The sequence below is a fragment of the Drosophila mojavensis genome, unplaced genomic scaffold (assembly GCF_018153725.1).
Source record: "Drosophila mojavensis isolate 15081-1352.22 unplaced genomic scaffold, ASM1815372v1 contig_36, whole genome shotgun sequence".
NCBI lineage: Eukaryota > Metazoa > Arthropoda > Insecta > Diptera > Drosophilidae > Drosophila > Drosophila mojavensis.
The window spans coordinates 8379851-8393461 of record NW_025318858.1 but is presented as its reverse complement, the minus strand read 5'-3'; the positions used below and the strand labels follow the sequence as shown (position 1 = coordinate 8393461).

Sequence of the window (13611 nt, the reverse complement as noted above, 5' to 3'; positions counted from 1 at the left end):
GTGCGAGGTCTGTTTAGGAGATTTCTGTTAAAAAAAAAAAAAAAAAAAAAAAAATTGTTTAATTAGTTTATATTTTATTTTTCTTACCAAGTAGTCTCCATAAGATATTTTGGAACTGGGCCTATATTTTTTTTAATTATCTCCGAAGCACTTTTTAACATCTGGCTCATATTTTCTTTGATCCTGTTATTATTTCCTCTTTTGCTGCTTTGTAACTTTCTTTTTAGGTCTCTGTCAAGAAAAGGGAGTCGACTCCAAGTCGTGGAAAATATAATTTACACCTTCTTTCAGCATAAGCTAAATTTATTGCATTATTCTCATACTGAAATATTAGTTCAAAATAAGTAATTTATAATTTGATAATAATCTAAAAATTATTTCAAGTTAAATGTGAAATTAAAAGTAGATATAATATAAAATATGAAAATTAATTTAAATTTAAAAAAATTAATATAATAATATAAAAATAAAATTAATAATTATTCTTATATAGTAAAAATGAAAAATAAAATAATATTTAAATATTTTGTTTTTCGACCTGTGAAATGAATATTAATTACTTCAAAATTAATTTTATTTATTTGAAATTGATAATATTTTAATAATCCTCTATGGTCACTAGTAAAGAGAAGTCTTAATAATTTTCTGTTTCTGTTTTTCTGCTCTAAGATACATTGCCGTTGCTGGCCAACTTACTTAGCCAACTTATGCACATCAAGATCTATCTGCACTCCTGCGCCTGCTCCAGCTCCTTTTGAGCTCATTACATAAAACTGGACAACAGATTATGTCACGCTGCTTCCTAGTTTGCCTGTGGGGCATTCTCACCCACACACACACACACACACACACAGGCAAGTTGGGAGCTGAGAGCTTGCAGCATGATAAGCTGAGCTACAGGCAAATGGCCAGGTGTATGCGCATAACCGTAAGATTCACACATGTCCAAGGCAGGACAGTCGACAATAAAAAAAAAATTAAAATAAGAAAAATAAAAACAGCAGCAGCCTTAGCCTCAGTCTCATTCTCAGACTCAGCTCCAGCAGCCGCAGCAGCAGCAACAAGAGAAATACATTTTGAAAATTTAACGATGCGCACATTTTATTACCGCAATTAATTACAAAAACAACAACGCGCCCAAAGAGATCTTCAATCTCAGAGAGCCATGGAGAGAGGCAGCTCAGTGGGAGAGAGACAGAGCAGCAGAGCCTCTGGGTTAAATGAGAGAATGAGCAGCTAAAGCGTTAGATCTACTGATAAACGTTATGATAGATGTGACTAGTAAAATGCTACTACCAAATAGTTCTGGGCCGCTGCCTCGGCTGTGGCTGTGGCTGTGGCTGTCGCTTTGGTAATTGGAGGCGCAACGGGCAGCTGCTGTTAGCCAGGGCTGCTTAATTGGCTCAACTGCATGGGAGAGCGTTTCACTCACAGAGCGCAGCCTCAAACTCGTTTCTTGACCAATTAAATGACACAGCCAGAGAGAGAGAGAGAGAGAGAGAGAGAGAGAGGGAGAGCGAGGGAGAGCGTGTGTGTGTGTGTGAGAGAGAGAGAGAGAGAAAGAGAGCGAGGGGGAGAGACGGATTTCAGTTGAGTGAGTGAGCTCGCGATCAGCTTCAATCACGACCTGGCTCAAAAGACGTTGTGGACCGTTGGCCGCTTTTGTAGCCGCACATTTCGTATTTTGACGCGTAGCGCGACAGACGGCTCGAACAACTGGTCTATGAACGTTAACTCAAACGCAATGGGCTTTAAGCATACGATGCTGCAGCGCAGCTACGAGCTGGCCGCCTCGCCGGGCCCCCAACTGGCAGCGGCGCCGGCAGCGCCGCAAGTGACGGACTTTAGCATAAGTCGCATACTGGGCAGCTCGGCCAGCAAGGATAATGCGGCTAAGAAATCAACAGCAGGAGGCGTAACAACAGGAGCCACAGCAGGAGCAACAGCAGGAGCAGCAGTAGCAACAGCAGCAACTGCTGCCAGCAATATATTGGATCTATCAAAGAGTCGCCAACAGGCTGCAGTTCAGGCCGCGCCGGTGCAGCTAAGTCCCGCCGCCTATGGCTATGCCATGCTGCCGCCGGATCTGTTGGCCATGGCCAGTGCGACCAAGTTCTATGCACAATTCTTTCCACATTTGCTGCCCGCCTATGCAGCGGCAGCAGCTGCCGCCGGGCTGACAACGCCACCCACCTCGCCATACCAGCAACATCAGCAGGCACAACCACAACAACATCAACAACAACAGCAACAACACTCGCAGCAGAAACGTTACTTTGCGCCGTATGTGATCAATGGACAGAGTCCGACGCGATCCAAGTCCTCCAGCGCCTGCACTCGCGCCGACTGTCTGGAATGCCTGGATTATTATAAGCAATTCGGCGCTGGCTATAAGCCAACGCCTCTCATATCGCCGGCGGCTTCATCGGTGAGCAGCTCCAGCAGCTGCCGGCTGCCATCGCGTGAGCTGCTGCTCAGCGCCAGCGCCAGCAGCAACATTTCCCTGACCAACATCTCTGTGACCAATCTGAACCTGAGCAACACGGCAACAGCGACTGCGATTTCACCTGTGGCCATGTTGCCCAACTTGAGCAACAACAACAGCAACTCCAACAACAACAACAACAGTAATAGCAACAACAGCACAAGCGCCGGCGAGGAGATCAGCTACAAGTGTCGCATATGCGACAAGGTCTTTGGATGCTCCGAAACGCTGCAGGTGAGTTGAGAGCAGAACAGACTATAAAAAATAAGCGTGGATGGGTGGGCTTGACTTACCCTGAAACTAGAACAGTTATAGATGAGGATATGCGAGTTGGCTTAGCGCACTTGTAGAGTGGGTGAGTGGGCGTGTTTTGTAGGAACTTAGATCAGTTATAAATGTTCATATACGAGGTTGCTTTGAAGAATTTTAATCATGCACTTGTATAGAACACATATAGAAACCAAATACATTTTATTTGATTTTAAATTTATATTTTATTTGTCCAAAAGGAAAAGTAATACCTACATCGCATGTACTAGTACGATAGCAAATTTCTATGGAATGGATGCAATAAATTATAGTATTTATTTTAAAATTACAAAAATTAATATTTGTTGTGCTTTTTTTTTTTTTAATTATAAAAATTGAAAACATTGTTCTTTACTGACTAGTATTTTATCCCCAAACATATATATATATATACATATTTTTGTAATAATATAATAATAAATAAAGAAAATTCTTGGGCTAGGTCGTATGTAGCAAATTGATTAAAAATAAAGTGTCCCATATAAATAAATAAAATAAAAAAAAAAAAAAAAATTAAAAGTCTTGAGTTAGGCCGTAGATTTCTGAAGTCTGCCTCCTAGAGGCTAAAGGATAAGTAGACTATTTTGCCACTTAAAGAAGGTTATTTATTATATTATGAGATACATACATAAGGTATGGTAAAGTGAAGAGAAGAAATGAGGTACTAGACTGAGTTATTTTAATTTGAAATAACATATTAATTATGACGTAATGCTTATTACGGAAATTTCTTACAAAAGCTAATCAATTTTAAAAGGTATTTTAAACCTCTATAGATTTATATGATCCCATTTTATTATCCCATTTGAGATATTTAAAGATATCACTACTCATCACTATCAGTAAATCAAAGTTTGGTTGGGTTTAGAAAGAGACAATTTATAAAATTATGCCCTCAAATACAAAAATATAGTGACATTTCAGACAAACCATAGCATATTATATAAAATTTCCATAATTTATGGAAGTATGCATGCTAATAGTACCAAAAGATCTCTCATACAAAAACAAATAAATTGCTTAAACAATAATGATATTTTATATCAAATTTATAAATGATTTGGTTCGTTTATGGATTATTTAAAGTCCCAAATACCAAATATTTGAAATATAAATTGTATTTAAATTCGGAGAAATCCAGTTTGGCTTATCTTAAGAGTTCAATCTGCATAAGCAAAGGCACTAGCGATAGGCAGCAGCTCAAGGCATCATTTTTCTTGTTTCAAACGTGAACACGTTATGATCACAGCGAGGCAGCCAATGGGGCGGGGTCTAAAACAAAGGCGGAGCAAACAGCGTAGAGCAGTGAGCGTAACAGGCGGGCGGCGCAGGGGCAGCTGAGTGATAGCAGCGGCGCAGCTGCGCTGCTCATGCAAATCATGTTGATCGTTAAAAATGGTGGCGCCCAAAACAGAAGCAAAACGGCGAAGAAGAAGAAGGCGAAGAAGCAACAACACCAAAATGTGAGAACTGGTTTTACGCATGGGTGCAGCAGCAGCCACAGCCAAAGAGAGAGCACAGCAACACAAGCAAACGAGAGTACAGCCGTTAGAAAGAGAGCGCAATTGAGCGCGCTTAAACAAAATGGCCGTCAAGCCAATGAGCAGCATTGCTCAATGCTCCCTTTCCCACACACACATACACACTAATTGACTCACACTCACCATCTCTACCGTTCTCTCTCTCTCTCTCTCTATCCCATTGTAGGCGCACGAGAAGACACACAAATCGCCGCGCTACGAATGCTCCGACTGTGGCAAAGGCTTCTCCCAGCTGCGCAACTATAAATATCACCTATCCGTGCATCGTGGCACCAAAGAGTTTGCAGCCGAGTGCCCGGAATGTGGGAAGACGTTCAACGACAAGGGCTACCTCAGCAGCCACATGAAAATCCATCGAAATCGCAAGGAATACGAATGCCCCTATTGCCCCAAATCGTTCAATCAACGTGTCGCCTTCAATATGCACGTCCGTATCCATACCGGCGTCAAGCCGCACAAGTGCGCCGAGTGCGGCAAACGATTCTCCCGCAAAATGCTGCTCAAGCAGCACATGCGCACCCATAGCGGCGAGAAGCCATATCAGTGCTCCGTCTGTGGCAAATCCTTTGCGGATCGCAGCAACATGACACTGCATCATCGCCTACACTCAGGCATCAAGCCCTTCAGCTGCCCGCTCTGCCCGAAGGCCTTCACCAAGAAACATCATCTGAAGACGCATCTCAACTACCATACAGGCTGCAAGCCCTACGTCTGTCCACATCCCAATTGCAATCAGGCCTTCACTCAGTCCAGCAATATGCGCACGCATGCCAAGAAATGCCAATACAGGCCGCTAGATGGCGCTCAGGCATTTCCGTTGCCCCCCAAGCAGCAGCAGCATCAACAGCCACAGCAGCAGCAACTCCAGCAGCATCTACAGCAGCAGCAGCAGCACACATTGTCTCTGGCCACAGCTCCCAGTTTTGTGATGCCACCAGCAACGTTTGCTGCCGCCGCATCCGCATTTCCGCCGGCACAGCAAACGCTGCTCAGCAATCTGCGCACATTCTAGCCAAGAAGCGGAAGTGAGAACTCCGAGTAGCAAGTGACTGAATGAGCTGAGTATGAACAAGCGCTTTAGGGCTTAGGTTTAATAATATATTTTCTAATGTTTCAATAATTGGCACATGCTTGAGTTTAAGTTATAAATTTTTGTTTTTCTATAAAAATTACTTTCCAAAATGTTCAGATTAACAAAAATATTCATAAATAGATAGCTTAATATAACAATTTATTCTGTTATCTTACTGTAAAAATCGAGCATTTTGCAGACTAGCCTAAAACTTTCCTTAAGTTTTGCAGATTTTTCTCGATTTGTTCGACTTGCTTTCTATTGATTTTGAAAACATATGTAAATTCAATTCAACCGTAGATAAATTAGAAAAATTTTAAAATGATAAAATGAGCCACGATTTCTAAATTAATTCTAATGAAGAAAGAATCGAGAAAAATACCAAGTTTTGTATATAGCTATAAAAGTTTAAATACAAAAAAAGAATTAATTTATAACAGAGTAAAATAGAACAAATATATACGTAAAATATCACAGTTACTTGTCACTGTCACAGTTCACTGCAATAATTTGTAAATATTTAGGTTAAGTTTGTAAAGTTAAGGTAGCCTTTGCATTTGCATGTGATTTAAGTTAAATCAGAGACGAGTTTTCAAGAAATAAAAGAAAATACATTTTTAAAAGAAAGCGGATAACTGAACGATAATTAGCAATGAATGACGAATTTGAGTTGAATCCAAATGATGAACGTCTGATCACGGATCTTCAACTAATACATTATCCGACCTACGGTCCGTTCTATGGCATAATGGGCGTGTCGGCGGCCATCGTCTTCTCTTCGGTTGGTGCCGCCTATGGCACAGCAGTGTCGGGCACGGCGATTGCTGCCACGGCTGTGATGCGACCCGAGCTAATCATGAAGTCGATCATACCCGTTGTCATGGCCGGCATTATAGCCATCTATGGACTGGTCGTAGCGGTGCTGATATCTGGCAAATTGGACTCGGCTGTCACCTATTCGGTGGCCAATGGCTATATACATCTGTCGGCTGGTTTATCTGTGGGCTTTTGTGGAGTGGCTTCTGGCTATGCCATCGGATGTGTGGGCGATGCCGCTGTACGTAATACGGCCCTGCAGCCGCGGTTATTTATTGGCATGGTCTTGATTTTAATCTTTGCTGAAGTCCTGGGCCTCTATGGCATGATTGTGGCCATATATTTGTATACCAAAGAAATTTAGTTGAGGCATTGTTTATGTTAAATTCTAACCAAATAAACTTTTTTTTTTATTGTATCTTCATAACAAAATGTACCTTTATTCCATTAATAATTTGCAGACATTTATTCAAATTACATATACCTTTAATATTTGTAGTACAAAAATCAAATGTGGCGCCAAAATTTTCGTGCCAGTTTTAGAGATGACACACCGATCGTTTACGAACGTTGCCTACTTTTTATTCGCTGTTAAAAGTCTCAGTCGTGCTGTCGGCAACATTGACTGTTAACAGCAATACGGTCGTCGTTAACAGGGCGCTCCACCAGCTAACAGTAAAGACTCGTAAAGTTAAGCAGAGCCGCTCCGCACTTAACAGTCACTTCGACGCATTTGTACCTGTAAAAAGGTAACAGTTCACGTCAGCAACATACACACGCACGCCTCATAGCTATCTGTCACATTTTCACACACACGCGCATGTCAGTGTGTCTTTAGTTGTTTTTTTTTTCCTTTTTCTAATTTCGAGTGAAGCATATTACAAAAATTCGTGTAAATGTTACAATTCCTTGTGAAATCATATATATGTAGATATAAATTTATATATTACTCACTAAAAACGTACACTTTGCGTTTGCTTGCAGGCGCAACAACAAGAAATACGCAACAATTCGGATTCACTTTTCGCCAGCGTGGGCAAAAGCGAAAAGCGAGGAGAGAAAAAAGAACACGCTGCCATGGCCGAGTATTGGCAGCAGCAGCAGCAGCAGCAGCCGCAGCAACAGCAGCAGCTGCCCCACCAGCAGCAACAACCACAACAGTTGTCCCAACAACAGCTAACAAATGGAGCTGGAGATTCAGCATGCTCGAACACAACCAATGGCCACTCTAATAATAATAATTATGTAAATTTTAATCAATTTATCAGTCAACACAATTTGGCCAGTTCCGTTTATAATGTTAGCGGTGGCGGCGGGGGTGCCTTTGGCCTAACTCCAAGCAGCAGCGCCAGCAGCGGCTCTAATGTGAGTAGAATTACTTGCCATTTACTGTTACTTTTATAAATTTAGCCCTTTTGTTCTATTTACAGTTATATGCGCCACACTTTTATGGCAGTCAAAATGGCGACAGTTACAATGCAGCTGGCGCAGCTGTTGCCTATCCTGTAGTCTATCCAAATCCGTATACATCCTTCGGCACCAATCCGTTTGCTTCTTCTGCTGCTGCCTCGACTGGCTACGATTTCAGCGCTTCCAAGCTTCAGGCAACAGCGCCCGAATTTGTGCCGAATTTTGCCAAGCTGAGTCTAACAGCGGCAACAACAGCGACAGCACCAATAACAGAGAGTGACTCTGTTAAAAGTCATAGCAACAACAACAACAACACTGCCACACAGCCAAATGGAGGAGCAGCAGCAACAGCGGCGTCGAGTGGGAATTCAGCTCAGCAGCCGCATCGAGCGGAGCCTAGACAATCGAAGAGTCAAGTCATCAGTAGCGGGGGTGGCGGCAGCGGCAACAATGGCCGCCAACAGCGACGCAACGAATATCGCGAGGAGCGCAATGAGGAGCGGTATGAGCGCGGCAAGAAACCGCAGAAACAACAACGCTACGATAATCATCGCAGTAATAAACGACGCGATGATTGGAATCGTAATCGCGATCGCATCAATGGCTATCCACGCGCTGCTGAGGAGCTGGACACCAGCAACAGCAATGACAGTGCGCAGGCTTCGCCCGAGAAGCAACAAAATCAGCAGCAGCAACAAATCTCGCCCAGGCGCGCACCGGAATTTGAGAAGCTGTCCCAGCGCGAGAAGCTCATGCGCGACATTGAGCAGCGCCGACTCGAGTGCCTCGTCTGCGTGGAGCTGATCAAGGCGCATCACGGCACCTGGTCGTGCCAGAACTGTTATCATGTGCTGCATCTGAAGTGCACCATCACCTGGGCGAGCAGCTCCAAGTCGAACGAGGGCTGGCGCTGTCCGGCCTGCCAGAATGTGCTGCAGGAGCTGCCGCGCGATTATCTCTGCTTCTGTGGCAAGCTCAAGAATCCGCCGTTGACGCGCAACGAGCTGGCCCACAGCTGCGGCGAGCTCTGCTGTCGCGTCGAGGGCTGCAGCCATGCGTGCACCCTGCTCTGTCATCCGGGTCCATGTCCGCCGTGCCAGGCGAACGTGACGCGCAGCTGCGGCTGCGGTCGCACCTCCAAGATAATGCAGTGCGCCATGAAGCAGCCGCTGCAGTGCGACGCCATTTGCGACAAGCTGCTCAACTGTGGCGAGCATCGCTGCCAGCAGACCTGCCATGCGGGCAAGTGCGAGGCGTGCGCGGAGCAGGTGCAGCAGAACTGCCATTGCGGCAAGCAGCAGCGTGAGGTGCTGTGCACCCGGGAGACGCAGGACAAGCGTAGCTACTCGTGCAAGGAGTGCTGCGGCAAGCCCCTGCCGTGCGGCAATCACAAGTGCAAGGATTCGTGTCATGCCGGCGCCTGTCGCCCCTGCAAGCTGAGTCCCACCCAAATCACCAGCTGTCCCTGCGGCAAGCTGCCCGTGCCGGCGACACAGCGCAGCAGCTGCCTCGACCCGGTGCCCACGTGCGAGGGCACGTGCAACAAGACGCTGCGCTGCGGCAAGCCAGCGCATCCCCATCAGTGCGCCAGCAAGTGCCACCTGGGCCAGTGTCCGCCCTGCCCGAAGCAGACGGCTGTGAAGTGCCGCTGCGGCCACATGGATCAGATGATCAAGTGCCGGCAGCTGTCGACGCGAGCGGACGATGCGCGCTGCAAGCGACGCTGCACCAAGAAGCGCAGCTGCGGCAAGCACAAATGCAACGCCGAGTGCTGCATCGACATCGATCACGCCTGTCCATTGCCCTGCAATCGAACGCTGACCTGCGGCCGGCACAAATGCGACCAGCCCTGCCATCGTGGCAATTGTCCCCCCTGCTACCGCAGCAGCTTCGAGGAGCTCTACTGCGAATGCGGCGCCGAGGTCATCTATCCGCCGGTGCCCTGCGGCACCAAGAAACCCGTCTGCAAGCGCCCCTGCTCGCGCACCCACGGCTGCGAGCATCCGCCGCAGCACAATTGCCATGCGGCGGCCACCTGCCCGCCTTGCATGATGTTCACCACGAAGTGGTGTCATGGACAGCATGAGCAGCGCAAGACCATACCCTGCTCCCAGGCCAGTTTCAGCTGTGGCCTAGCGTGTGGCAAGCCGTTGTCATGCGGCCGACACAAGTGCATCCGGCCCTGCCACGATGGCGAGTGCCAGCAGGCGGGCGAGCAGTGCCGCCAGAGCTGCACCAAACCGCGCCTGCTCTGTGGCCACAAATGTGCCGCCGTCTGCCATGAGGGCGACTGCCCGGAGACGCCCTGCAAGGAGCTGGTCGAGGTGCAGTGCGAGTGCGGCAATCGTAAGCAGAATCGCAGCTGCCAGGAGCTGGCGCGCGAGCATAGTCGCATTGCCACCGCCCAGCTGGCGTCCTCCATGGCGGAGATGTCGCGCGGCAACTACATGGAGCTGAGTGAAATTCTGGCGCCCAACAAAAATAACAAGTCCAACAAAACGTGAGTGGAATAAATAATTAAATATAATATAATAATAAGTAAATATTTCCCTTCTGCTCCGACAGCTTGGACTGCAATGAGGAGTGTCGCCTGCTGGAGCGCAATCGTCGCTTGGCCATTGGCCTGCAGTCGCGCAATCCGGACGCACAGCTGAAGCCGCTGACCAAGTACTCAGAATTCTTGCGTGGCTTTGCCAAGCGCAATCCGGCGCTAACTAAGAGCGTCTATGAAACGCTCACTGATCTGGTGAAGCTGGCCAAGGAGAGCAAACAGAAGTCGCGAAGCCACTCCTTTCCCACCATGAATCGTGAGAAGCGCCAGCTGGTGCATGAGCTGTGCGAGGTCTTTGGCGTGGAGTCCGTCTCCTATGACAAGGAGCCCAATCGCAATGTCGTTGCCACGGCGCACAAGGAACGCGTGAGTGCCATGCAATTAAATTAACAATTCTATATATATTTTAATTATTATTGATTAATCTACCTAATGTAGTGCTGGCTGCCGGCTACGAGCATCATGGAGGTGCTGGCACGTGAATCGGGGCAACGTCGCATCCCAGTGCCCAGCAACAATGCTTGGGGCCTGAAGAAGTAACATTCGTTTAATGTTGAGGACAATACAGAACTACAACAACAACAACAACAGAAAGAGAGACACAGTTTGTAGAGTAGCTTAGGATGATGGGGAGAGAAAAAGAGGGGAAATAGCGATCTCGACTCTTTCTCTATGCCGGAACAAAACTGAATATAACTTCTTAAATGTTAGCTAAAAAAAAAAAAAAAAATCTAATTGTTGGGAAATGAAAAAGAGAAAACGAAAAGGATTACCGTGCCGGATATACCAAAAGAACATTATGGAAACAGAACAATACTTAATGCAAATGGATACTGTTAAACGACTTTGAACTGTTGTACGATGAATTTATGTAAAGCTGAATCCTACGACCACGTTGCGTATACAGAATAATAAACAGAATATGAAAACAAATCATAAGCAAAAACAAAAGCAAAAAAAAAAAGAAAAAGCAGTGTAATCAAAAGGATAAATTGAGCCAGCGACTGAATACCTTGTGGCCTGCCAAGGATTTCGACTGCATGGGCTTTGAGTAGTGCGTACAGAGTTCTATTACTATTCTACTAATGATAAATAAAATGTGTCGTCTTTGTTTAACATTTTCAAAAATACGCGCTTAATGATTGTAATTAATAAAGAAATACTAAAACGAACAGCGTTGCTTAAGTTTAACCGGAGACATTTTTCTTTGACTATGCAACACTGTTTTTGTTGTGTGTCCTAGCTGGTTGCGGTCTGTGCTTAATAGGTTCCATATCCTGTAGAGTTTTATGAGAATGTTTAGGGTATTTTAGTTGTTAAAAATCTGCTCAGAATCACAATTGACTTTAATATAATATTTTAGATTTCCACTTGATTATGCAGATACAAGTTATCTAATTTTTTTTTAAATAATCATGAAACATTCATTTTGCTCAATAAACCTATGTGTATTGAAGACACACACCAATTCGAAATGGCCTAGGGCACTGTCGTTTGTATTTGTATCAGGTTGTTGTCAACGCTAAACGAATTCCACTTAGTGATGCTAGGTTTGAAAACTAAATGAAATACAATTTTATGGATTCATACATAAGAAAAATCGAATAGTTTATTAAAAGGTAAAGAAATATAATTATTAAAAATATAATTATAAAAAAAAAGCGTGCAGCGTGTCAAACCTGATTGGTTTGAAAATTAATAAAACCTAAAATGAATAAATAGAACAATATTAATATGAAATATCTTTGATTAAATAATTTTAAAAAGTAAAACAATGAATTTAAAAATAGAATTAATTGCGGGAAAAATATATATTTTATTTTAGTTTGAAAAGGTTTTAATTAATATAAAAATTGCATTATTTTTATAAACAATATTAAGTGAAATTATTCAAAACTAAATTTGTTTTAAAAAATCACCCAAGCGGATATATCTATAAATTGATTTGAATTAATATTTGAATTCTAATTGATTTCAGCAGCTCCATGCTTTGGATACATTCCAATTCAATGTAATTAATTAGTTTGAATCAATCAAACAGCAAATCGAGGGATTATTGTTACGGGTAAGTCCATCTTATTTAATCATATTTGTTAGCTATTTAATGTGGCAAATTGCAATTTGGGCTTTCATTTGGCCAAGACGAAGTCCATTTGTTAATTGAAGATGCCAATGGGTGGTGCACGGCCTAAGATTTGGTTGGCTGATTGCAGGGCCGTCAAGAAATCTCGTAGAACTTGGCTATATTCCAATTAGATCAGGCCAAACGAGATTCAGCTGCTGCTGCGTTCGTTTCGGGCGTTGGGCACGCTTCTAATTTGTTGCCATTGCCGTTGCCATTTTCACGGAAAACAATAAGCGGCGCCCAGGGAATAATGCCAAAATAAAGATGAAATGTTACGACAAGCCAAAGTCAAAAGACGGAGAGTCATCCAATAGCAGCAATAGGGCAACCCAGCTGAAGCTTCTCTCGAAACGCACTCACGCATGCGGCAATCGGTAGGGCAGAGAGGGAGAAAGGGGGGGGGCGCGGGAATAGAGAATAGAGCGTGAGTATGAGTAAGGGTATATGGAGTGGGTAGCCTGTTGGCGTATATGAATATAGACCTGACATAATGAGCCAGCTATAAGCGAAATGGCGTCGTCGTTGTCTTTCTCGTCTATGTCTTAAGATGTGTGCGTAATTTGAATTTAGTCTACCAGGGAGTTTATTAACAAATACAAAGAAGATGAAAAAAGAAACAAATACAAACACACACACACACACACCCGGACACACACTCTTCCATACAGGAGAGAGTAGAGAGCTCCGGAGTGGCTGCTTGAAGACATACGCTTGGCCTGTGCATTGAGCATTGGGGCATGTCGGCCAAGAGACAGGGCTGAAGCATGGAGCTTGGGACACGGGGTGTGGGGCATGGGGCATGAAGCATGGGGCATATATAATGCCACAGAGATTATATTGTGGTTGGCCCCTCACTTGGCTCGTGCCAGATAATAGCTGGGGTGGGGTTACTTGGCTTCGAGTGGGTTTCGCTCTGGCTGTAGCCTTCTCGCCGAAAGAGTTCAATTTGGGTCAGAGCCCGACTCGAGTCGACTGGGTATGAGTTGCACTTTTAATTAGAAGATTGCGCCAAGCGCAAGAAACACAGACGCAACGCAAGTAAATACGAGAGAGGCTAACGGTAACGCCAAACCTAAAACATGTGATGCTCCATCGGGGAGCTCCATAGCGGAGCAGGTTTCTATATGATTTCAATTGTTAGCAGAAGGCTGGCTTGAGCCCATGCGGGATGCCCTTACTTTCGGTTATAGTTGATATAAATACAGAAATATTTAAGCATTTCATTAAAGCGTATTTAAAATAATACATAAAGTGTTTAAAATTAAGTGAGTATAGAGTTTTGATGTGTTACTATAAAATGTC

At 44.5% G+C, this 13611-nt stretch overlaps 3 protein-coding genes across 4 annotated transcripts; all 3 read left to right on the top strand.

Annotated features, from left to right (window-relative positions):
- Window positions 1-719: 719 nt before the first annotated feature.
- On the top strand, window positions 720-5347 carry LOC6576340 (zinc finger protein 250). The gene is made up of 2 exons (XM_032728693.2): window positions 720-2719; window positions 4502-5347. Exons 1-2 carry the CDS (start codon window positions 1724-1726, stop codon window positions 5345-5347), a joined length of 1842 nt encoding a protein of 613 aa, XP_032584584.1. The 5' UTR covers window positions 720-1723.
- A 29-nt stretch (window positions 5348-5376) lies between these two features.
- Window positions 5377-6935, top strand: LOC6576339 (V-type proton ATPase 16 kDa proteolipid subunit). The gene has a single exon (XM_002002294.4). It carries the CDS (start codon window positions 6060-6062, stop codon window positions 6585-6587), a length of 528 nt encoding a protein of 175 aa, XP_002002330.1. The 5' UTR covers window positions 5377-6059; the 3' UTR covers window positions 6588-6935.
- Window positions 6936-7022: 87 nt separating this feature from the next.
- Window positions 7023-11117, top strand: LOC6576338 (protein shuttle craft). Of its 2 annotated transcripts, XM_002002293.4 has the most exons (5): window positions 7023-7115; window positions 7208-7588; window positions 7654-10133; window positions 10199-10550; window positions 10623-11117. In XM_002002293.4, exons 2-5 carry the CDS (start codon window positions 7301-7303, stop codon window positions 10722-10724), a joined length of 3222 nt encoding a protein of 1073 aa, XP_002002329.1. In that variant the 5' UTR covers window positions 7023-7115; window positions 7208-7300; the 3' UTR covers window positions 10725-11117. The 2 variants fall into 2 exon arrangements, with proteins under 2 accessions (XP_002002329.1, XP_043864528.1); XM_044008593.1 differs by having other exon boundaries at window positions 7070-7588.
- The last annotated feature ends 2494 nt before the right edge of the window (window positions 11118-13611 follow it).

Coding starts and splice junctions, on each gene's coding strand:
- LOC6576339 (XM_002002294.4), top strand. CDS start 6,060: ATGAATGACGAATTTGAGTTGAATCCAAATGATGAACGTCTGATCACG.
- LOC6576338 (XM_002002293.4), top strand. CDS start 7,301: ATGGCCGAGTATTGGCAGCAGCAGCAGCAGCAGCAGCCGCAGCAACAG. Junction 10,134..10,198: donor AATAACAAGTCCAACAAAAC/GTGAGTGGAATA, acceptor CTGCTCCGACAG/CTTGGACTGCAATGAGGAGT. Junction 10,551..10,622: donor CCACGGCGCACAAGGAACGC/GTGAGTGCCATG, acceptor TACCTAATGTAG/TGCTGGCTGCCGGCTACGAG.
- LOC6576340 (XM_032728693.2), top strand. CDS start 1,724: ATGAACGTTAACTCAAACGCAATGGGCTTTAAGCATACGATGCTGCAG. Junction 2,720..4,501: donor GATGCTCCGAAACGCTGCAG/GTGAGTTGAGAG, acceptor ATCCCATTGTAG/GCGCACGAGAAGACACACAA.